The 25,049-nt window shown below is 43.5% G+C and overlaps 1 protein-coding gene across 4 annotated transcripts in view; it reads left to right on the top strand.

Moving 5' to 3' along the window:
* Positions 1–25,049, top strand: part of LOC137381445 (RING finger protein 214-like) — a 67,876-nt gene that overhangs the window by 8,312 nt on the left and 34,515 nt on the right. For 3 of the 4 annotated variants that reach the window (XM_068054045.1, XM_068054046.1, XM_068054043.1), the window contains exons 3-7: positions 4,190–4,361; positions 8,647–9,178; positions 12,774–12,833; positions 13,345–13,485; positions 15,946–16,085. In XM_068054045.1, coding sequence (XP_067910146.1) covers positions 4,190–4,361; positions 8,647–9,178; positions 12,774–12,833; positions 13,345–13,485; positions 15,946–16,085 — 1,045 coding nt within the window. Of the gene's footprint in view, positions 1–586; positions 680–4,189; positions 4,362–8,646; positions 9,179–12,773; positions 12,834–13,344; positions 13,486–15,945; positions 16,086–25,049 lie in introns of those variants that run through there. The other variant, XM_068054047.1, reaches the window with a different exon arrangement.

The raw sequence follows: 25,049 nt of genomic DNA, 5'->3' as shown, positions 1-25,049 counted from the left end.
GAATACTTGGCATCAGGTGGCAGGACCGTATCTCCAACACAGAAGTCCTCGAGGCGGCCAACATCCCCAGCTTGTACACACTACTGAGTCAGCGGTGCTTGAGATGGCTTGGCCATGTGAGTCGCATGGAAGATGGCAGGATCCCCAAAGACACATTGTACAGCGAGCTCGCCACTGGTATCAGACCCACCGGCCGTCCATGTCTCCGCTATAAAGACGTCTGCAAACGCGACATGAAATCCTGTGACATTGATCACAAGTCGTGGGAGTCAGTTGCCAGCGTTCGCCAGAGCTGGCGGGCAGCCATAAAGACGGGGCTAAAATGTGGCGAGTCGAAGATACTTAGTAGTTGGCAGGAAAAAAGACAGAGGCGAAAGGGGAGAGCCAACTGTGCAACAGCCCCGACAATCAAATTTCTCTGCAGCACCTGTGGAAAAGCCTGTCACTCTAGAATTGGCTTTTATAGCCACTCCAGGCGCTGCTTCACAAACAACTGACCACCTCCAGGCGCGTATCCGTTGTCTCTCGAGATAAGGAGGCCCAAAGAAGACAAAGAAGATGTTTCTCACACTAACTGTTCCTTCGCAATGTGTCATGTCTGGGTGATGCGATAAGAAGAGTGTTGTTGAAGCATAATGTCTCTTTCTGCTATTGCGCTGTACCAGCTGCAAGACCAATGGTGAGATTCCTGTTAGTTTCTGCTTGTTAGTCTGTTTCTACTGATAAGTTGCCGCTGCAGCCCTGAAGTTATGAAGTCATTTCTGATAAGCTGTCTCTGCAGCTCCGAGGTTAGCTTGTTAGTAATACATGATTGATTAATTATTTCATCTTAAATGTCCCCATATTATTCTGTTCTCGAAAATTCTGTTCTCACAGGGAGCGGGACAGGATCTTCTATTTGTATTAAAGTTAGAGATGTAAATGTTACATCCATGTCACTTTAAAATTAAAATTACCAGTAAGGGCTTGAAGCCCTTTAAAAATGGCGCCGGTGCCTGTGTGGTGGTACCAGCTGCCATTGCCAGGGACGGAGTGCCCACCCCCTCCATGTTAATGAGCCGCCATGTGAAATATCGTGGCAGCTGCCCGGTGCACGCCTCGCGCATGTGCCATGCTGTCTTGTAAGGTCGCCGCCGAAAACGGTGACGAGCTATAAAAATTCAGCCCAACAAATAGGAGCAGGAGTAGACCCATTAAAGCTTGCTCTGCCATTCAAATCCAATCTCCTCTTCGCCTTCACTGCTCAAAAGACAACAATCCCAGCTTCTCCAGTCTATTCACGTAACTGTAATCCTTCTTCCCTGGAATTATTCAAGTAAATCTCATTCATTCTCTCTCCAGAGCGTTCACATCCTTCCTAAAGTGTAATTCCCAGAATTAAACACAATACTCCAGCTGGATCTGAACTAGTGTTTTACATGGGTTTAGCATTACCTTCTGGCTCATGTACAAAATATATTGAGTGGTGGCTGGATTTGTGTGCACATATCCCTATTAATTTAACATCCAAATTAATTGATGCAGTTTTTAAACAGCTGCAAATACTGGAAAATCAGGAATAAAAGCAGAAAATCTTAGAAATGTCAGCTTCTGAAAAGAGAAAGAGAAAAGGCCTTGCCAAAAATGCTAACCCTTTCTCTATGTAAATGTTGACTTGCTTTGTCAGGAAGGTAGTGCTCCACAGCAATACTGAAGTTGATTAAACAGTCAAAGCTCGTTAGCCAGGACATCATGGTGGAATTGCTGTAATTTATTAGAACATCCCATTACCCAAAGCGCACTTTAGGCTGATCCAAGTATCATGGAGCGTCAGTGATGCCCAAAAGTGTCCCTGTTCACAGGTGTCGGGTTTATTTTGAAAGGTGTAAGGCTGACCTGGTGCAAGCAAAAAGTTAAATTGCAAATCATCTGGAACTGTCGGTTGAACAGTTGGTTCTAAAATGTAGTGATGTTTTAGTAAATCACTGACTATGCCCTGAGAATGCAGCAGAGAGAACAAGTTAACATTTCGACTGATGCTAAAAGCAAACCTGCCATTATGTTTCAGATGCTGGTTGACCTACTGAATATTTTACCTTCCAGCAGTTTATTGATCTCTCTAACATTAGTAAATCATGCTCCCCTTTTTTATACGTTTTTTATATGAATCTTTTTGCTGTTCTGCCCCCTTTGTAAAACAGCAAATTGACCAGCAGAGGGACGAATTTGAAATAAAACCCAGAATCGCTATGTGCAGTTCTTGCAGCAGAGCTGCAGAAAACCGCTCCTCCAGCACAGCTTTAAAGCAGAGTCGGAACAAAGACACACAAACAACACACTGAGACATTGCTCAATGACGCTGTCTCACTCCCTGCATTTAACCAAACACATATGCCACCTGAAACTGGCTGGATCAGAGAGGAAATGACATCAGCACCATTATTGCCATGGCTCACAGTCTCTCTTGGAACAGCCCACTGAATTGTTGAAGCCCTTTTATTGGCCTGCATCTAAGAACTAGCTCAACAGAGCCTCTGGTGCTTCACCAATGAGCTCTGTTGTTGCTGGTTGGTGTTCAGTGATTTTTTTTCCGTGCGCCGCATTGAGATCCCTGGAGAGCAGCAGTATTGGTATGTTTTAAAGAGCAGAGTTGTCAGAATTTTCATCTCTGTATATTTTGTGATTAAAGAGATCTTTTTCTGCTGGTTTATATAGTTTGTTCTGGAAGTCAGTGGAAAGGAACGCAGCTTTTAGCTGAAAGGATAAACCTGTGTGGCTTTAAGTGAAGTTAAATGACACGCTTGGTGCTGAAACTTTTATACTTTCTTCATGCACCGTAGTCAGTAGCATTTAGGCTTTGTTTAATGTAGGAAGTGAGTGTCAATGAGATTCGGAAACCAGCCTTTTTGTTTTGCTTGTACTGTGTGCTTTTCCTGTTCTTTTGTGAGGGAAAGAAAAGCACTTGCATTTCTATAGCGCCTTTCACGATCTCAGGATGTCCCAAAGCGCTTTATAGCCAATTAAGTACTTTTAAAGTGCAGTCACTTTTGTAAAGTAGGAAACGTGGTAGCTGATTTGTGCAAAGCAAGACCCCACAAACAACAATGTGGTGATAACCAGATAATCTACTTTTGTGATGTTGATTGAGGGATAAATATTGGCCAGAACAAAGCGGGGAGAACTCCCCTGCTTTTCTTCAAAATAGTGTCATGCAGTCTTTTGCGTCCACCTGGTAGGGTAGGTGGGGTCTCGGTTTAGCATTTCACCTGAAAAACAGCACCTCCGACATGTCAGCACTCATTCCGTACTGCATGGAGTGTCAGCCTAGATTATTTTTAAAGGTATGAGCTTGAGTAAGTTTCTTTTAGGACTGAGCTGAGGAGAAATTTCTTCACTCAGAGGTTTGTGAGTACCCCAGAGGCCTGTGGAATGCTCAGTTGTTGGGTCTATTTAAGACTGAGACTGATAGATTCTTGGGGCACTAATGGATTCGAGGCATATAGGGATGGTGTGGGAGTGTGGCGTTGATCTTATTGAGTCATGGTCTTATTGAATGTCGGAGTGTGCTAGAGGGGCCATAGACCATCTCCTGCTCCTGTTTCCTATGTCCTTATGTGTAGTGGTTTCCCCAGTTTTTTATGCCAATACAGAAATGTAGTAGGCTTTGTACAACTTGTTTATTTATTAAGAGCACAGTGAGGTTCGAGCCATTGTTGGGGCCAGTTCATTTAAGGCTGATATAGCTAGGTTGTAGTCAATAGAGTAGCCAGAGGTGTTCGAAATTATGAAGGGTTTTGATAGAGTAAATAAGGAGAACCTGCTTCTAGTGGCAGAAGGATCACTAACCAGAGGACACATAACTAAGGCGTTTGGCAAAAGAAACAGAGGCTGCCTCCTGTGCTGTATCATTCTAGTGATCTCGAAGAAGGCTTAGTCAGTGGTCTTTGGGATGATATTAAGTGAAAAAATGGCATTTTCGTCCTTTCCACTGCAAGATAAGGATGAGGGAGAAAGATCAGTTAATGTACAACAGACACCTTAAACCAGTAACTGGGAGGTGGTTATTTGGCCTGAGTCATTGGATGATTTGCATATAAGATGTCAAGGAGATGGGGAGAATGTTAAGAAAATATATTTGTTTAAGAGGAGGATGGAATTTCTGTGTCGCTTACATATTAAAACAAAATCTCATTCTCTTGTCAACATATAGAGCCAGCGAAAGTCATGGATTTGGAGGAAAAACCTGAGACAACATCTGCTAACCTGTCCCCCGAGACCACAGATCAGAAACATGACACCACGTCCACTAATGTGTCACTAGAAGCTACTGGGCAAGTTGAAAGCGGAGAGTGTGATGCAGCCCTTACAAATATTACTGCAAGGTAGTCTGCAAGCACTTTTCTACATTTTAGATACAGTACAATAGAGGTTGCTCAGATTTCCACTTTTTCGTTTTCTTATGTTTTTTTATTCATTCGGGGGATGTGGGTGTCGCTGGCAAGGCCAGCCAGGGTTTATTGCCTGTACCTAATTACCCTTGAGAAGGTGGTAGAGAACTGCCATCTTGAACTGCTTCAGCCTGTGTCGATTATAGTTTATCGTAGCAGATATAACTGTGTGGCTTGCTAGGCCATTTCAGAGAGCAGTTAGGAGTCAACCACATTGTTTTGGGTCTGGAGTCACAAATAGGCCAGACTAGTAAGGATGGTAGCTTTCCTTCTCTAAAGGATATTCGTGAACCAGATGTGTTTTTGCAACGTTTGGTAGTTTCATGGTCACCATTATTGATGTTAGCTTTTTATTCCAGATTTATTTAATTAACTGAATTTAAATTCCCCAGCTACTGTGGTGGGACTTGAACTCATGTCTCCAGCTTACTTGTCTAGTAACATTACCACTGTGCTACCGTATCCATATATTCACCATCATTTATTTCTTTTAAACTTGCCAGAGCACCAAACAACTGTTGAAAGCAATTATTTTAGCTGGTCAGCAGCAAGTTTTACATCCAGAGGTTTGACTGGAGGTAACTCATCAAAATCTCGCAAAGATTCAAATATCACTCCAAATGTCAAACCTGTGCAACTTGCATTTATATAGCGCCTTTAACAGCAGAAATCGGCTCCAGGTGCTTCATGGCAGCAATTATCAAACAGAATTTGACACACAGCCGCATGCGGAGATAGTAGTACTGGGGGAGGTAGGTTTTAATGAACGTCTTAAAGGAGGAGAGTACTAGTGAGAGTTAGGGAGGGCATTCCCAAGCTTAGGACCTGGACAGTTGAAGGCAGGGCCGCCAATTGTTGGAGTGATGAAAATCCGGGATGCGCAAGAGGCCGGAATTGGAGGAACGCAGAGATCTTGCAAGGTTGTGGGTCTGCAGGAGGTTACAGTAGGGACTTGGAGTTGTGAAAGGAACAGTTTGCTTGTTACTGTATTGTACAGCCTAGGGATTTCCTGTATGTTCTCCTACCCCTATCACCACATGACTAGCACACCTCCTGGAGATTGGACATGCATCAGTTTCATTTGAACCGTGTTAGTGATGTACCTTCTTTAATTCCAGTATATTCCATAAATCTATCAAAAAAAGTGCTGGCAGAGCCAGGGTAGCAGAATGAGTTATGACATTCTTTCACCTCAGAGACCTGTGGAATTCAGCTCTGACTAGTGGTATAGTCTCCTGTGAGCACTGACTGTAAAAGTTCTGAGTGAGTGTATTTGGGCAGTCTGATTTTCAGTTTCTGATTAAACATGGTCCACAGAAAACAAAACTGTTGGTAACTTGGCACAAATTAACATTTCACTCGTCAGTCTTCTCTGAGCTGTGAGAATGACTGATGTGAGAAAGAAAAATTCACGTGAGCAGAATTGATCTCCTTTCATTGCACAGCGAGGGGGGAAAGGGGGTGAGGTGATATCCACACTTCATGTAGGTTCTTCCTAGTTAATTATGGCCAGTTTGCTTTGCATCAGAAGCCAGAGTTTACCTGACTTCTAGCTGCTGACTGTGAGCAACAGCAGCGGGAAAATGTTCTGCCCAGACCTCCCAAGTGACGCATCAGTGAATCTTAAAAACTTTCCTCTCTCTCTCAGCCATGCTTACTTGGAGACCATTAATTAAGATCAGATTAATAATTGATAAATAAACTGAATTTGAAAATGCACTGCTTAAAAAAAAGACTTTCATTTTTATAGCGTCTTTCATGACCACCAGACTTCTCAAAGCACTTTACACAACCAATAAAGTGGAGTCACTGTTGTAGTGTAGAAAACACTGCAGCCAATTTGTTCACAGCAAGCTCTCACAAACAGCATAGGGATAAATATTGGCTTGGACACTGGGGATAACTCCCTTACTGCTCTTTGAAATAGTGCCAGGGGTGTTTTCACATCTACGTGAGAGGGCAGGCAGGGGCTCAGTTTAATGACTCATTTGAAAGAGAGCACATCCCTCAGTACTGAACTGGAACGTCAGCCTTGATTTTTGTGCTCAGGTCCTGGAGCGGTATGTATTATATAAACTGCTGTTTATATATGCGATTCCTTTCCTCCACATCCTTCCCTCCGCACCCTAATGCTGAGTTCTAGAACATGGTAATTATGGTAAATAAAAGAAAAATACTGCAGATGTTGGAAATCTGAAATAAGAACAAGAAATGCTGGAAATAGTCAGCAGGTTTGGCAGTATCTGTGGAGAGAGAAGCAGAGTTAACGTTTCAGGTCAGTGACCCTTCATCAGAACTGACAAATATTAGAAATGTAAAAGGTTTTAAGCAAGTAAAGCAGGGGGTGGGGCAAGAGATAACAAACGAGAAGGTGTTGATAGGACAAAGTCACAGAGAATAACTGACCAGAAGGTCATGGAGCAAAGGCAAATGGTATGTTAAGGGAATAAAAGCAAAATACTGCGGATGCTGGAAATCTGAAATAAAAACAAGAAATGCTGGAACCACTCAGCAGGTCTGGCAGCATCTGTGGAAAGAGAAGCAGAGTTAACGTTTCGGGTCAGTGACCCTTCTTCGGAACTCATGTTAAGGGTGACAAAGTGTTTGTGCAGAGAGGGTGTGAATAGACTGTAAAGCACAAAGCACTCCAAGCACAAACATTTAATAAATGTTTTAAAGAACAGTAACAGTGAGTAGGTACAGTAGAAACAAACTAAACACACTAAAAAACCTAAAATAACCAAATGAAAAAGACATAAAATAAAATAACCGAATAAAAAAGAAAAAAGGAAAAGAGAAAAAATAACTAAACATAAAAAGGGGGGGGGGGGCCGTCATGCTCTGAAATTATTGAACTCAATGTTCAGTCCGACAGGCTGTAGCGTGCCTAATCAGTAAATGAGATGCTGTTCCTCGAGTTTGCTTTGATGTTCGCTGGAACACTGCAGCAATCCCAGGACAGAGATGTGGGCATGAGAGCAGGGAGGGAGTGTTGAAATGGCAAGCAACTGGATGCTCTGGGTCATGCTTACAGACTGAGCGGAGGTGTTCCGCAAAGCAGTCACCCAATCTGCGTTTGGTCTCCCCAATGTAGAGGACACCACATTTTGTGCAGCGAATACATTATACTAAATTGAAAGAGGTACAAGTAAATCGCTGCTTCACCTGAAAGGAGTGTTTGGGGCCTTGGATAGTGAGGAGAGAGGAGGTAAATGGGCAGGTATTACACCTCCTGTGATTGCAGCGGAAGGTGCCATGGGAAGGGGATGAGGTGGTGGGGGTAATGGAGGAGTGGACGAGAGTGTCGCGGAGGGAACGATCCCTTCGGAATGCTGACGGGGAAGGGAGGGGAAGATGTGTTTGGTAGTGGCATCACACTGGATGTGGCGGAAGTGGCGGAGGATGATCCTTTGGATGTGGAGGCTGGTGGGGTGGAAAGTGAGGAGAAGGGGAATCCTGTCGCGGTTCTGGGAGGGAGGGGAAGGGGTGAGGATAGAGGTGCGGGAAATGGGCCGGACACGGTTGAGGGCCCTGTCAACCACAGTGGAGAGGACTCCTCGGTTGAGGAAAAAAGGACTACATATCAGAAGCACTGTCGTGGAAGGTAGCATCATCAGAGCAGATGTGTCGGTGTTGGATGCAGACTCTGCATAGAGCTTGTGTGCTTTTTCCCTTCCGATATGGAGGGAGTTGAAGAACACAGCAAGAGTTTCCGGAGTGGGAACTTGAGAATCGCGGCAGAAGAAGTGGGAACAGGCTGACTGCCTATTTGCCTTTTCTTTTGGCTGAAGAGTGCTTTTTTTGGGAAAGAGTAGAGGAAGGAAAGATCACTGGATTAGCAGAAATCCCTCTCAAGTTGCCTGTGTGTTTTGTGAAGTTCGATGAACACCGTATAGTAATTGATGGCTTATGCTGAGTTCAAATGTAGCACAGGTCCAGTCTAAGATGTGTTCATTTTAAATACAGATTTTATTTTTGTTAATTTTATAACCTTAAAAGTGGGCAGATTTATCTCTTGGTTAGAAGTGAAAAAAGGACGTTGTCGACCTGCTGTGTTTATTTTAATGTAACATCATTGGAAAACAGTGCTCACTTCCTTGAATTGGATATTCAATTTTACTTAGTCTAAAACCAAATTGATGCTGATTGTTCAAACAATATTTATCTAATAATAATGTGTATAATTTGTAATGCTTACGTTAATTTTTTTTTCCCCTAGTGATTCTGATCTGTCTTCGTCTGAAACGCAGGCCCCTGTTGCAAATTTAGAGTCCACATTGTTTGCTATTCCACAGTTTCTTGGAACAATCACACAAGACTCTGATGACATCTATGAATCTGACCCAGAAAACAGAGCAGAGGAAGAACTTGCTGATTATTTACCGGATGTACCGGATGCCCATACAGTGACTGGAATGGTACAAGAGGTCCAGCAGTCTGTGCCCTGCATTGATTATAGAGAAACCATACATCCATACTTGTCAAACTACATAGGGCAAAGTTGGATTACTGATGCACCAGAGGGCCAGTTCCCAAAAGCACTTCTTGGTGAATCATTAAGTTACAATGAGCTGACATCTAATTACAGACAAAGTAGAGAGAAGTGGAGCACTGGTGATGCAGTGCCAACTGGCGAAGAGGGGAGGGTAGAAAAACTTTATCAAGAAGAACTGAATGAAGAGCTGGATTCAGAACATAATAGCTTGAAGGAATTACCGCCATTGAGGTCATTAGCAGATTCTGCAGTGCAGGTAAGGCCAAGCCAGAATGTACACAGATAATACGCATGCCATCAGTGAGTCAGAAGGTCGTGGGTTCAAGTTCGACTCCAGGGCTTTTAGCACAAAGTCTAGGCTGACACTCCCAGTGCAATACTGAGGGAGTGCTGCACTGTCAGAGGTGCCGTCTTTTGGATAAGATGTTAAACTGAGGCCCTGTGTGCGCTATTAGAGGGATGTCAAAGATCCCATGATACTGTTTCAAAGACGAGAAAGGGAGTTCTCCTCGATGTCCTGGCCAATATTTATCACTTAACCAGCATCACTAAAACCGATTATCTGGCTATTATCATATTGCTGTTTGTGGGAGCTTGCAGTGAGCAAATTGGCTGCTGCATTTTTCACATTACAACAGTAACTACTTTAAAGTACCTCATTGGCTGTAAGCGCTTTGGGACATCCTGAAGTCATGAAAGGGGTTATATAAATGCGAGTCTGCCTTTCCTTATTGAATGTTCTCTCAAATTGGAATCCATTGACTCTCCTTCAATTACTCATTTGATAATTTGACCTGAAACTAGACACGGGTTTTATTTTCAGTCACTGCTGAATTAACTGCCTTCATCTGGAGTTCTACAATTTGCCAAAGCACACTGAGCACCATGAATACCGAGGCCTAGTGTGTCCTTGCTACCACCCCTGTCTGATCAGCTCACTTTGCACTGATAAGGATTCGATGGTCTGGATGGCCCAGGTATTGGTTGGATAAAATCACTAAAAAAAAAAAATCTAGCCCAGTTATCCCTTTTTTTTTATGTGCCTTTTAGTTTGGATCAGTTCTGTGTAGAATGGACCAACTAGATTAAAAAATTAACTTTAGTGCAACTTGAGAACTGTGCAAGAGAACAAACCATTCAGTTATACAATCATGCAATCGTGCAGCATAGAAGGAGGCTGTTCAGCCCTTCGTGTCCGTGCTGGCCGAAAAAACTAGCCATCCAATCTGCCTCCACCACCGTTCCTGGCAGTGAATTCCAGACACCCACCACCCTCTGGGTGAAAAAGTTTTTCCTCATGTCCCCTCTCACCTTTCTACCAATCACCTTACATCCGTGCCCCCTGGTAATTGACCTGTCCGCTAGGGGAAACAGGTCCTTCTTGTCTCCTATTCCTTTGACCTTTTCTGATGCTCTTTTTAAAAGAAATTGTTAAATATTTCGCCAGTCCCTTTTTAAAAGCAGGAATGGATTCTGTCTCCCATCAGCATTTCTGATAGGACTGTCCCATTATTCCAACAACCCGCTTTGCAGATATAAATAAATTTCCTAAACGCGTCCTTTGTTCTTTGCTTGCGATAATAAATTGATGCCCAATATTTAGCCACTGTCACTAAAAGAGGTCATTATCTTATTGCTGTTTACAGGAGCTTGCTGTGCGCAAATTGGCAGCCACATTTCTATCAGTGGAATCCATGTATCATGCCAACACCCTTCCCAATTTTGAGTACCTCCATCAGATCTCTACTTAATCATCTGGGTTTTAGTGAGTGCGGTGACTGCAATATGAAAATATATTGTTGCACAAACGCTTTGAAAAATACAGTGTAGATTCTGAGGTTCCTAAGTATGTTGTGTCAGAACAGTGGGAGGCATTCAAAAGGGAGATTCAAGGCGCTCAGAGTAAACATATTCCCACAAAGAAAAAGGGTGAGGCGGCCAAATCTAGAACCCCATGGATGCCAAGGAGCCTACAGGGTAAGATAAGGCAGAAAAGGAAAGCTTATGTCCGACACCGAGAACTCAATACTACAGAAAGCCGAGAGGGGTATAGAAAGTGGAGAGGTGAAATCAAAAAGGAAATTAGGAAAGCAAAGAGAGGGCATGAAAGAATATTGGCAAGGAAAATCAAGGTGAACACAAAGATGTTTTATCAATACATTAAGAGTAAGAGGATAACTAAGGAGAGACTGGGCCCATTAAAGACCAAATAGGTAACCTATGTGTAGGAGCGGAAGATATTGGTATGGTTCTTAATGATTACTTTGCAACTGTCTTCACAAAAGAGGGGGATAATGCAGATATTGTAATTAACAAGGAGGAGTGTGAAGTATTGGATGTGATAAACATCGGGAGAGAGGAAGTATTAATGGGATTAGCATCCTTGAAAGTTGATAAATCACCAGGGTCAGATGAAATGTATCCTAGGCTGTTAAAAGAAGCAAGAGAGGAAATAGCAGAGAGTCTGACCATCATTTTCCAGTCCTCACTGGATACAGGTGTGGTGCCAGAGGATTGGAGAACTGCTAACGCTGTACCTCTGTTTAAAAAGAGAGCGAAGGATAGACCAAATAATTACAGGTCAGTCAGTCTAACTTCAGTAGTAAGCAAATTATTGGAATCTGTTCTGAGCGACAGCATAAACTGTCACTTAGAAAGGCACAGGTTACTCCAGGATAGTCAGCATGGATTTGTTAAGGGAAGATCTTGTTTGACCAACTTGATTGAATTTTTTTGAAGAAGTAACAAGGAAGATAGATGGGGGTAGTGCAGTTGATGTGGTCTACATGGATTTTTAGCAAGGCTTTTGACAAGGTCCCACATGGCAGACTGGTTACAAAAATAAGATGGGCAGAAAAGTGGCAAATGGAATTCAACTTGGAGAAGTGTGAGGTAATGCATTTGGGGAGGTCAAACAAAGCAAAGGAATGCACGATAAATGGGAAAATACTGAGAAGTGTAGAGGAAGTAAGGGACCTTGAAGTGAATATCCATAGATCCCTGAAGGTAGCAGGACAGGTCGATTAGGTGGTTAAGAAGGTATATGGAATCCTTTCCTTTATTAGCCGAGGTTTAGAATATAAGAGCAGGGAGGTTATGCTGGAACTGTATAACTCATTGTTTAGGCCACAACTTGATTATTGTGTGCAGTTCTGGTCACCTCATTACAGAAAGGATGTAATTGCACTAGAGAGGGTACTGAGGAGATTTACGAGGATGTTGCCAGGACTGGAAAAATGCAGCTATGAGGAAAGATTGGATAGGCTGGGGTTGTTCTCCTTGGAACAGATCTGATTGAAATGTACAACATTTTAAGGGGCCTGGATAGAGTGGAGGTGAAGGGCCTATTCACCTTAGTGGCGAGATCAGTGACAAGGGGGTATAGATTTAAAGTGATTGGAAGAAAGATTAGAGGTGTGATGAGGAAACAATTTTTCACCCTGAGGTTGGTGGAGGTCTGGAACTCACTGCCTGAAAGGGTCGTTGAGGCAGAAACCCTCAACTCATTCAAAAGGAGTCTGGATATGCACCTCAAGTGCTGTAATCTGCAGGGCTACAGACCAAATGCTGGAAGGTGGGATTAGAATAGGTGGATTGTTTTTCGGCCAGCACAGATACGATGGGCCAAGTGGCCTCTTTCTGTGCCTTAAACCTTCTATGATTCTGTGTTGTTTGTGGTACTAAAATGTTCATAACAAATGCAGTTCATCATATCATTCAGCTGCCTTTTGATTTTCACGACCATTTGATTTCTTTTATTAAGTAAATTTGTAACTTTTACTAAAATGTTCGATGACTGATCTATAAATCTGCTCAGAGCTGGAACCTAAGCAATCTATTTTCCATTACAGACAGACTGTGCTACTGTAGATGCAGAGGTCATTACGGACCAGGATGTTGAAAAGTACATGGTAAGTAGGTACCGCTAACTTGTGCAGCTGTTAACTGCACTGCTGAGTGCCAGAGTTCAGTCATTCCCATTTCCACATTCCTGGGCTCTCCAGAGAGTGGTGAAAGTTGCTACAATATCCACTCAATTCACGGGCAAGCTAGTCAGTGTCCATGGGCTAGTCGGGCAAGTGTTTTGCTGAGGCAGGTGGTTTGTCATTGCTGAGATCAGCATTTTCATGCCTTCAGGACATTTTTTAAATCCAGAAAATTAGTAAATGTAGAAATGGCAACATTTGTTGCCAAATCATTTGCTGTATGCATTTAAAAACATGTTAAGCAGTCATCCATAATGCTGTCTTTGGGCTCCTACTTGAGCATGATCTGCTGACCAATCTTGCTTTTTCTAGTAATTTTGGCAGCTAGTGCAGAGTTATCTGAAACACTCTTGCATGCACACATTAAAAGAAGGATTTTTCTCTGCGTGCATTGAGAACTTGCATTTTTCAATCTGACATTATGGAACTGCTTCAGAATGAAGTGACAGCTGAACGGGAGGTCCTGAAGGAAAGATACCAGGAGGTGCTGGATCGGCAGACGCAGATGGAAAACCAGCTCCAAGTCAAAGTCCGACGGCTTCAGCAAAGGCAGGAAGAGGAGGAGAATATTTACCAGGTAAAGTGCAAATAGAAAGAAAGACTTGCATTTATATAGAATCTTTCATGACCTCAGGACGTCCCAAAGCACTTTACACCCAATTTAAGTACTTTTTGAAGGGAATGCAGAAAACACGGCAGCCAATTTGCACACGGCAAGAATCCACCAACAGCAGTGTGATAATAACCATATCATCTGTCTTAGAAATATTGGTTGAAGGATAAATATTGGCCCCGGGACAACTGGGAGAAGGAATTTATTTTCTCTTGTGTTGCTCTCCATGTATCAGAAGGTTGTGGGTTCAAGTCCCATCCAGGTATGTGAGGATGTAACATAGGCACTGATTTGACTTCCGTGTTTGTATACATACTCATAGTCATTACACTCTAAAAGCGTTCCATCGCATGAAGTACTTTGAGATGTTTTGATGCAATGACATGCTAAATAAATACAAATACTATTTTTGGCATTATTATTTTTGCAATTGACTGAAGTCTGTGGGAAACTCTGCAGTGGCTGGACTCATACTCAGCACAAAGGCTTTGTCAACAACCTATGACCTGCACCAGCTAGAAGGACCACAGCAAAAAGTGCATGGAAACACCATCACCTCCAAGTTCCTATTGACCTAATACTATCTAATACCATCCTAATTTGGACATATATCTGCCATTCCTTTACTGTCACTGGGTCATAATCCTGGAACTCGCTACCCAATAGCTGTGTGGGAGTACTGTCAGCATGTGGACTGCAGTGGTTCAAGAAGGGTCACTATTAGCTTCTCAAGGGCAAATGAGGATGGGCAATAAATGCTGGCCTTGTGAGTAATGCCCATATCCTGAGAATGAATTTTTAAAATTTTGCATAAATTTTTGTGAAGCTTAGGTCGGAATTGGCCGGAGCAGACTGGTGGTGGCAGGGGGTCTGAATGGGGCGGTGGGGGGGGATTTTACCATTGGCAGACAGGTGGCCCAGGCCTTGTTGGACATCCCTCCTAATCAGGCAACCTGTGCCCAACGGAGGACTGCCCCCGATGCCTCAACCACCCCCAGTACCCCACATGACCCACCCCCTTGCCTCTCCGGGGCCCGACCGATCACCCCCAGTGAGGCCCCAAATCCTGCCTTTTTCCAGGGCCATCCTTCCTCTTCATGTGGAAGCTGGGTTGCAGTCCCAGCATTGACCACTGCTCCCGCTGATTGGCCAGCAGCTCCATTAGGTGGGACCTCCTGCCTCAATGAGGTGGAAGACATGCCTAAGACCAATTAAGGGCCTGAGAATTGTGAATTCCAAATTGGATCCCCAGGCCCGGCGGAGGCAGGGGTGGACGGCTTTCGTCAACTGTGCGAAATATTCTGGCCTTAAAGTGGGTTTTAACCTCTCTACTGCCTATAAACTAGTACTCAATTATTAAGAAGTTACCGGTAACTGACAATGAAACATCCACGTTCTCTGCTGATAAAATTTGAAATGCTCTGAGAGTCAAAAGATGCTAAATGCTATTCCAGTGAGATGTCTGCCTTTTTTTGTAGCTGTGTGTGTGTTTGCACTGCCACATTTACATATGTTGTGAAATGGTTTTGAAGCAATGCTAAAGTTGCTGTATAAATCCAGAATGGAGGCTTGCCCTGACTCCACAGACATGAGGCACAAGATCAGCAACTGCAGCTAGCCACCTGTCTCCTGGATTTGACACTGGAGGGACTGTTGCTCCACTGCAATGTAACTCATGGGCTACTTTTTAAAATCTACCCAGCGCTAGTTTAAATGCTTAGAAAGTTTTCTCCAGATGGGATCATTTTAGTTCCTTCTGAGCTGCATAAATGAGTTCCTACCTTGCTTGCAGCAGCAACGTAGCTATTGACCTCGGTCTTGATAATTGTAGTATAAAAACAGTGTTAAAAACTGTCTCTTTAAATGTCAAAGATTTGCAAATAGTTAACTTTAACTTGAACATTAACTTTATTTTGGTTCTGCATTTCTTTTGAGCTTATTTATGTTCCAGCTGTTGATTGCTGATCTTGCTGAGGCACTGACTGATGTTGTGGAGGTCAGCCTGCCTGCACAATCACCAATCTAAGTGCTGAAGTAGAACTTCAAAACAAGTGCACAAGATACGAAATGGGATGTTTCCACAGCACTGGGACCCTGGCGCAGAATTGCAGAAACACTTTGTATTTCTGTGAAATAGAAATGATATATTGGAGGAGTGACTGAGATTGATTCAGTGTTGGAGCTGAATTAACTGTCAAAGTTAAATGTAAAATGCCCACAGCTGTTGGTGTTATCTCTAATGATAATTCAATTCCTACTGTCAAGCTCTGTCACTCTTTAAAGCATATTATTGAAAATGCCTTCAGTATTTGCATTTTAAACTAAAATATTCCATGATACGAAAAGTATTGCTAAAGATAAAACTCCTTTTATGTTGCAAGAGTGTCATGTGCATGGTTTTTTTTTCCACTTACAAAACTGCAGAATAATGTTAAGCAGGTCCAGGAGATGAAGGTAAAATTAGAAGAACTGAAGAAGAAATCAGAAAAGGAGAAGAAAGAGTTTATTCAAAAGGAGCAAGAGTTGAAGAATGAAGTTGTGAAGCTTTATGAAAATGGGAAACGGTACAAGGAAATGTTTTCACTGTTTTATTTTGAGAGCTGTTGTCCTGCACACGAAGCAAAATGGGAGTGCTTCAATGTTATACAAAAAATAGTTAGAACCAGAGAGAAACTATAGCATAGAAGGAGGCCATTCAGCCCGTCGTGTCCATGCCGGCCGAAAAGACTAGCCGTCCAATCTAATTCCACCTTCCAGCACCTGGTCCATAGCCTTGCAGGTTACAGCACTTTAGGTGCATATCCAGGTACCTTTTAAAAGAATTGAGGGTTTCTGCCTCCACCACCATTCCTGGCAGTGAATTCCAGACACCCACCACCCTCTGGGTGACAAAGCTTTTCCTCATGTCCCCACTAATCCTTCTACCAATCACCTTAAATCTGTGCCCCTTGTTTGGATTACTAAACAGTTGCTTGACCCTGCTGTTTTTTGATTATAACTAATATAATAATAGTTAGATTGAAGGGGCCATCCAGGCCAAAGGTGCATTGTCCAGATGAAAGAAATTAGGTTGTGTTCCATTAGGAGAGTGAAGTTAGGAGGAGCCATTTGATGTTGGGAGTCTGTTGGATGAAGAGAGGGAAGGAACTTTATAGATCTATATTTTTCTGCTTCATGAATAAATACAGCCCGGAACAATCATTTCAGATGTCATATGGTACTGGGACAAAAAGGGAATTTTCAGGGTTGTAGATAGTGAGTGTTGTGGAGAAAATATAACCACTCTCCAGTCCACAGGATCAAAGTAGATAAAGGCTTTAATCAGGCATATTTCTGATTCACCCAAAGAGCTTCTCACTGGTACAGAATTTGCAGTACACGTTTATAGGATACAATAGCCATTACTCATTTGTTCACACTACCCCAACACATTCTAGGTCTACAACTTGAAACTGGATTGTATTGTCTCACAAACATCCTCCCTAAACCTTGAAGCTGCTAGTGAAGCTACCAGTTCCCATAGTTTATTGCAGCCTGTCTCGTCTCCAGTCTCACCCTTATCTCTTTGATTAGTGAAGCAAGGACAGCATGTTTACACAGGCTGTGGAGGCAATTAACTACTGAGTTGCACAGATCCCAGCATAACGGTCAGGTATCCCATCATTCCATGGGTCCCTTAGAAGTACAGTGTTTCATGTTTCCTCGAAGGTTATTCATGCATTCTAATGCTAAATAATCTACTAATGTTGCCCCTTTGCTCCTACTTCAGTGAGTTTATCCCTAAAGAGTTGAAATGGGATATTTGAGGCTAAGGTATTGGCTTTATTAGGCTAAAGCTCTGATATACACCACACCCCTCACTATAACAATCTGATATAGCCCACACTCCTCACTGTAACACTCTGATATATCCCACACTCCTCAATGTAACACTCTGATATACCCCACACCCCTCACTGTAACAATCTGATATATTCCACACCCCTCACTATAACAATCTGATATACCCCACACTCCTCAATGTAACACTCTGATATATCCCACACTCCTCAATGTAACACTCTGATATACCCCACACTCCTCAATGTAACACTCTGATATATCCCACACTCCTCACTGTAACACTCTGATATATCCCACACTCCTCAATGTAACACTCTGATATATCCCACACCCCTCACTATAACAATCTGATATACCCCACACTCCTCAATGTAACACTCTGATATATCCCACACCCCTCACTATAACAATCTGATATACCCCACACTCCTCAATGTAACACTCTGATATATCCCACACTCCTCAATGTAACACTCTGATATACCCCACACTCCTCAATGTAACACTCTGATATATCCCACACTCCTCACTGTAACACTCTGATATATCCCACACTCCTCAATGTAACACTCTGATATATCCCACACCCCTCACTATAACAATCTGATATACCCCACACTCCTCACTGTAACACTCTGATATATCCCACACTCCTCACTGTAACACTCTGATATATCCCACACTCCTCAATGTAACACTCTGATATATCCCACACTCCTCACTGTAACACTCTGATATATCCCACACTCCTCACTGTAACACTCTGATATATCCCACACTCCTCAATGTAACACTCTGATATATCCCACACTCCTCACTGTAACACTCTGATATATCCCACACTCCTCACTGTAACACTCTGATATATCCCACACTCCTCACTGTAACACTCTGATATATCCCACACTCCTCAATGTAACACTCTGATATATCCCACACTCCTCAATGTAACACTCTGATATACCCCACACTCCTCAATGTAACACTCTGATATATCCCACACTCCTCACTGTAACACTCTGATATAGCCCACACTCCTCACTGCAACACTCTGATATATCCCACACTCCTCACTGTAACACTCTGATATACCCCACACCCCTCACTGTAACAATCTGATATACCCCACACTCCTCACTGTAACACTCTGATATATCCCACACCCCTCACTATAACAATCTGATATAGCCCACACTCCTCACTGTAACACTCTGATATACCCCACACCCCTCACTGTAACAATCTGATATACCCCACACCCCTCACTGTAACAATCTGATATACCCCACACTCCTCACTGTAACACTCTGATATATCCCACACCCCTCACTGTAACAATCTGATATATTCCACACCCCTCACTATAACAATCTGATATACCCCACACCCCTCACTGTAACAATCTGATATATTCCACACCCCTCACTATAACAATCTGATATATTCCACACCCCTCACTGTAACAATCTGATATACCCCACACTCCTCAATGTAACACTCTGATATATCCCACACTCCTCAATGTAACACTCTGATATACCCCACACTCCTCAATGTAACACTCTGATATATCCCACACCCCTCACTGTAACAATCTGATATATTCCACACCCCTCACTATAACAATCTGATATATTCCACACCCCTCACTGTAACAATCTGATATACCCCACACTCCTCAATGTAACACTCTGATATATCCCACACTCCTCAATGTAACACTCTGATATACCCCACACTCCTCAATGTAACACTCTGATATATCCCACACTCCTCACTGGAACACTCTGATCTATCCCACACTCCTCACTGTAACACTCTGATATATCCCACACCCCTCACTGTAACAATCTGATATATTCCACACCCCTCACTATAACAATCTGATATATTCCACACCCCTCACTATAACAATCTGATATATCCCACACCCCTCACTGTAACACTCTGATATATCCCACACTCCTCACTGTAACACTCTGATATATCCCACACCCCTCACTATAACAATCTGATATATTCCACACCCCTCACTATAACAATCTGATATATCCCACACCCCTCACTGTAACACTCTGATATATCCCACACTCCTCAATGTAACACTCTGATATACCCCACACTCCTCAATGTAACACTCTGATATATCCCACACTCCTCACTGTAACACTCTGATATATCCCACACTCCTCACTGTAACACTCTGATATATCCCACACTCCTCACTGTAACACTCTGATATATTCCACATCCCTCACTATAACAATCTGATATATCCCACACCCCTCACTATAACAATCTGATATATCCCACACTCCTCAATGTAACACACTGATATATCCCACACCCCTCACTGTAACACTGATATATCCCACACCCCTCACTGTAACACTCTGATATATCCCACACCCCTCACTGTAACACTCTGATATATCCCACACCCCTCACTGTAACACTCTGATATATCCCACACCCCTCACTGTAACACTCTGATATATCCCACACCCCTCACTGTAACACTCTGATATATCCCACACCCCTCACTGTAACACTCTGATATATCCCACACCCCTCACTGTAACACTCTGATATAGCCCACACCCCTCACTGTAACACTCTGATATATCCCACACCCCTCACTGTAACACTCTGATATATCCCACACCCCTCACTGTAACACTGATATATCCCACACCCCTCACTGTAACACTCTGATATATCCCACACCCCTCACTGTAACACACTGATATATCCCACACCCCTCACTGTAACACTCTGTTATATCCCACACCCCTCACTGTAACACACTGATATATCCCACACCCCTCACTGTAACACTCTGATATATCCCACACCCCTCACTGGAACACACTGATATATCCCACACCCCTCACTGTAACACTCTGATATATCCCACACCCCTCACTGTAACACTCTGATATATCCCACACCCCTCACTGCAACACTCTGATATATCCCACAGCCCTCACTGTAACACTCTGATATATCCCACACCCCTCACTGTAACACACTGATATATCCCACACCCCTCAATGTAACACTCTGATATATCCCACACCCCTCACTGGAACAATCTGATATACCCCACACCCCTCACTGTAACACTCTGATATACCCCACACCCCTCACTGTAACACTCTGATATACCCCACACCCCTCACTGTAACACTCTGATATAGCCCACACCCCTCACTGTAACACTCTGATATATCCCACACCCCTCACTGTAACACTCTGATATACCCCACACCCCTCACTATAACAATCTGATATAGCCCAGACTCCTCACTGTAACAATCTGATATACCCCACACCCCTCACTGTAACACTCTGATATACCCCACACCCCTCACTGTAACACTCTGATATACCCCACACCCCTCAATGTAACACTCTGATATACCCCACACCCCTCACTGTAACACTCTGATATACCCCACACCACTCACTGTAACACTCTGATATATCCCACACCCCTCACTGTAACACTCTGATATACCCCACACCCCTCACTGTAACACTCTGATATATCCCACACCCCTCACTGTAACACTCTGATATACCCCACACCCCTCACTATAACAATCTGACATAGCCCAGACTCCTCACTGTAACACTCTGATATACCCCACACCCCTCACTGTAACACTCTGATATATCCCACACCCCTCACTGTAACACTGATATATCCCACACTCCTCACTGTAACACTGATATATCCCACACCCCTCACTGTAACACTGATATATCCCACACCCCTCACTGTAACACTGATATATCCCACACTCCTCACTGTAACACTCTGATATATTCCACACCTCTCACTGTAACACTCTGATATAGCCCACACCTCTCAATGTAACACTCTGATATACCCTACACCCCTCACTGTAACACTCTGATATACCCTACACTCCTCACTGTAACACTCTGATATATTCCACACCCCTCAATGTAACACTCTGATATATTCCACACCCCTCAATGTAACACTCTGATATATCCCACACCCCTCACTGTAACACTGATATATCCCACACCCCTCACTGTAACACTGATATATCCCACACCCCTCACTGTAACACTCTGATATATTCCACACCTCTCACTATAACACTGATCTCTCCCACACCCCTCACTGTAACACTGATATATCCCACACCCCTCACTGTAACACTGATATACCCCACACCCCTCACTGTAACACTGATATACCCCACACCCCTCACTGTAACACTGATCTCTCCCACACCTCTCACTGTAACACTCTGATATAGCCCACACCTCTCAATGTAACACTCTGATATACCCTACACCCCTCACTGTAACACTCTGATATACCCTACACCCCTCACTGTAACACTCTGATATATTCCACACCTCTCACTATAACACTGATCTCTCCCACACCCCTCACTGTAACACTGATATACCCCACACCCCTCACTGTAACACTGATATACCCCACACCCCTCACTGTAACACTGATATATCCCACACCTCTCACTGTAACACTGATATATCCCACACCCCTCACTGTAACACTGATATATCCCATACTCCTCACTGTAACACTGATATATCCCACACCCCTCACTGTAACACTGATATATCCCACACCCCTCACTGTAACACTGATATATCCCACACCCCTCACTGTAACACTGATATATCCCATACCCCTCACTGTAACACTGATATATCCCACACCCCTCACTGTAACACTGATATATCCCACACCCCTCACTGTAACACTGATATATCCCACACTCCTCACTGTAACACTGATATATCCCACACCCCTCACTGTAACACTGATATATCCCACACCCCTCACTGTAACACTGATATATCCCATACTCCTCACTGTAACACTGATATATCCCACACCCCTCACTGTAACACTGATATATCCCATACTCCTCACTGTAACACTGATATATCCCACACCCCTCACTGTAACACTGATATATCCCATACCCCTCACTGTAACACTGATATATTCCACACCCCTCACTATAACAATCTGATATAGCCAACACTCCTCAATGTAACACTCTGATATATCCCACACCCCTCACTGTAACACTCTGATATACCCCACACCCCTCACTGTAACACTCTGATATAGCCCACACCCCTCACTATAACAATCTGATATACCCCACACCCCTCACTGTAACACTCTGATATATCCCACACTCCTCACTGTAACACTGATATATCCCACACTCCTCACTGTAACACTGATATATCCCACACCCCTCACTGTAACACTGATATATCCCACACCCCTCACTGTAACACTGATATATCCCACACTCCTCACTGTAACACTGATCTCTCCCACACCTCTCACTGTAACACTCTGATATAGCCCACACCTCTCAATGTAACACTCTGATATACCCTACACCCCTCACTGTAACACTCTGATATACCCTACACTCCTCACTGTAACACTCTGATATACCCTACACTCCTCACTGTAACACTCTGATATATTCCACACCCCTCAATGTAACACTCTGATATATTCCACACCCCTCAATGTAACACTCTGATATATCCCACACCCCTCACTGTAACACTGATATACCCCACACCCCTCACTGTAACACTCTGATATATCCCACACTCCTCACTGTAACACTGATATATCCCACACTCCTCACTGTAACACTGATATATCCCACACCCCTCACTGTAACACTGATATATCCCACACCCCTCACTGTAACACTGATATATCCCACACTCCTCACTGTAACACTCTGATATATTCCACACCTCTCACTGTAACACTCTGATATAGCCCACACCTCTCAATGTAACACTCTGATATCCCCTACACCCCTCACTGTAACACTCTGATATACCCTACACTCCTCACTGTAACACTCTGATATACCCTACACTCCTCACTGTAACACTCTGATATATTCCACACCCCTCAATGTAACACTCTGATATATTCCACACCCCTCAATGTAACACTCTGATATAGCCCACACTCCTCACTGTAACACTCTGATATATTCCACACTCCTCACTGTAACACTCTGATATATTCCACACCTCTCGCTATAACACTGATCTCTCCCACACCCCTCACTGTAACACTGATATATCCCACACCCCTCACTGTAACACTGATATACTCCACACCCCTCACTGTAACACTGATATACCCCACACCCCTCACTGTAACACTGATCTCTCCCACACCTCTCACTGTAACACTCTGATATAACCCACACCTCTCAATGTAACACTCTGATATACCCTGCACCCCTCACTGTAACACTCTGATATATTCCACACCTCTCACTATAACACTGATCTCTCCCACACCCCTCACTGTAACACTGATATATCCCACACCCCTCACTGTAACACTGATATATCCCATACTCCTCACTGTAACACTGATATATCCCACACCCCTCACTGTAACACTGATATATCCCACACCCCTCACTGTAACACTGATATATCCCACACCCCTCACTGTAACACTGATATATCCCACACCCCTCACTGTAACACTGATATATCCCACACCCCTCACTGTAACACTGATATATCCCACACTCCTCACTGTAACACTGATATATCCCACACCCCTCACTGTAACACTGATATATCCCACACCCCTCACTGTAACACTGATATATCCCACACCCCTCACTGTAACACTGATATATCCCATACCCCTCACTGTAACACTGATATATCCCACACCCCTCACTGTAACACTGATATATCCCACACCCCTCACTGTAACACTGATATATATCCCATACCCCTCACTGTAACACTGATATATCCCACACCCCTCACTGTAACACTGATATATCCCACACCCCTCACTGTAACACTGATATATCCCACACCCCTCACTGTAACACTGATATATCCCACACCCCTCACTGTAACACTGATATATCCCACACCCCTCACTGTAACACTGATATATCCCACACCCCTCACTGTAACACTGATATATCCCACACCCCTCACTGTAACACTGATATATCCCACACCCCTCACTGTAACACTGATATATCCCACACCCCTCACTGTAACACTGATATATCCCACACTCCTCACTGTAACACTCTGATATAGCCCACACTCCTCACTGTAACACTCTGATATATCCCACACCCCTCACTGTAACACTCTGATATATCCCACACCCCTCACTGTAACACTCTGATATACCCCACACCCCTCACTGTAACACTCTGATATGCCCCACACCCCTCACTGTAACACACTGATATATCCCACACCCCTCACTGTAACACTGATATATCCCACACCCCTCAATGTAACACTCTGATATACCCCACATCCCTCAATGTAACACTGATATACCCCACACCCCTCACTGTAACACTCTGATATACCCCACACCCCTCACTGTAACACACTGATATATCCCACACCCCTCACTGTAACACTCTGATATAGCCCACACCCCTCACTGTAACACTCTGATATAGCCCACACCCCTCACTATAACAATCTGATATAGCCCAGACTCCTCAATGTAACACTCTGATATACCCCACACCCCTCACTGTAACACTCTGATATAGCCCACACCCCTCACTGTAACACTGATATATCCCACACCCCTCACTGTAACACTCTGA

The sequence above is a fragment of the Heterodontus francisci genome, chromosome 22 (genome assembly GCF_036365525.1).
Source record: "Heterodontus francisci isolate sHetFra1 chromosome 22, sHetFra1.hap1, whole genome shotgun sequence".
Taxonomy (NCBI): domain Eukaryota; kingdom Metazoa; phylum Chordata; class Chondrichthyes; order Heterodontiformes; family Heterodontidae; genus Heterodontus; species Heterodontus francisci.
The sequence above is the reverse complement of the archived record's forward strand: the minus strand, read 5'-3'. Positions and strand labels throughout refer to the sequence as shown.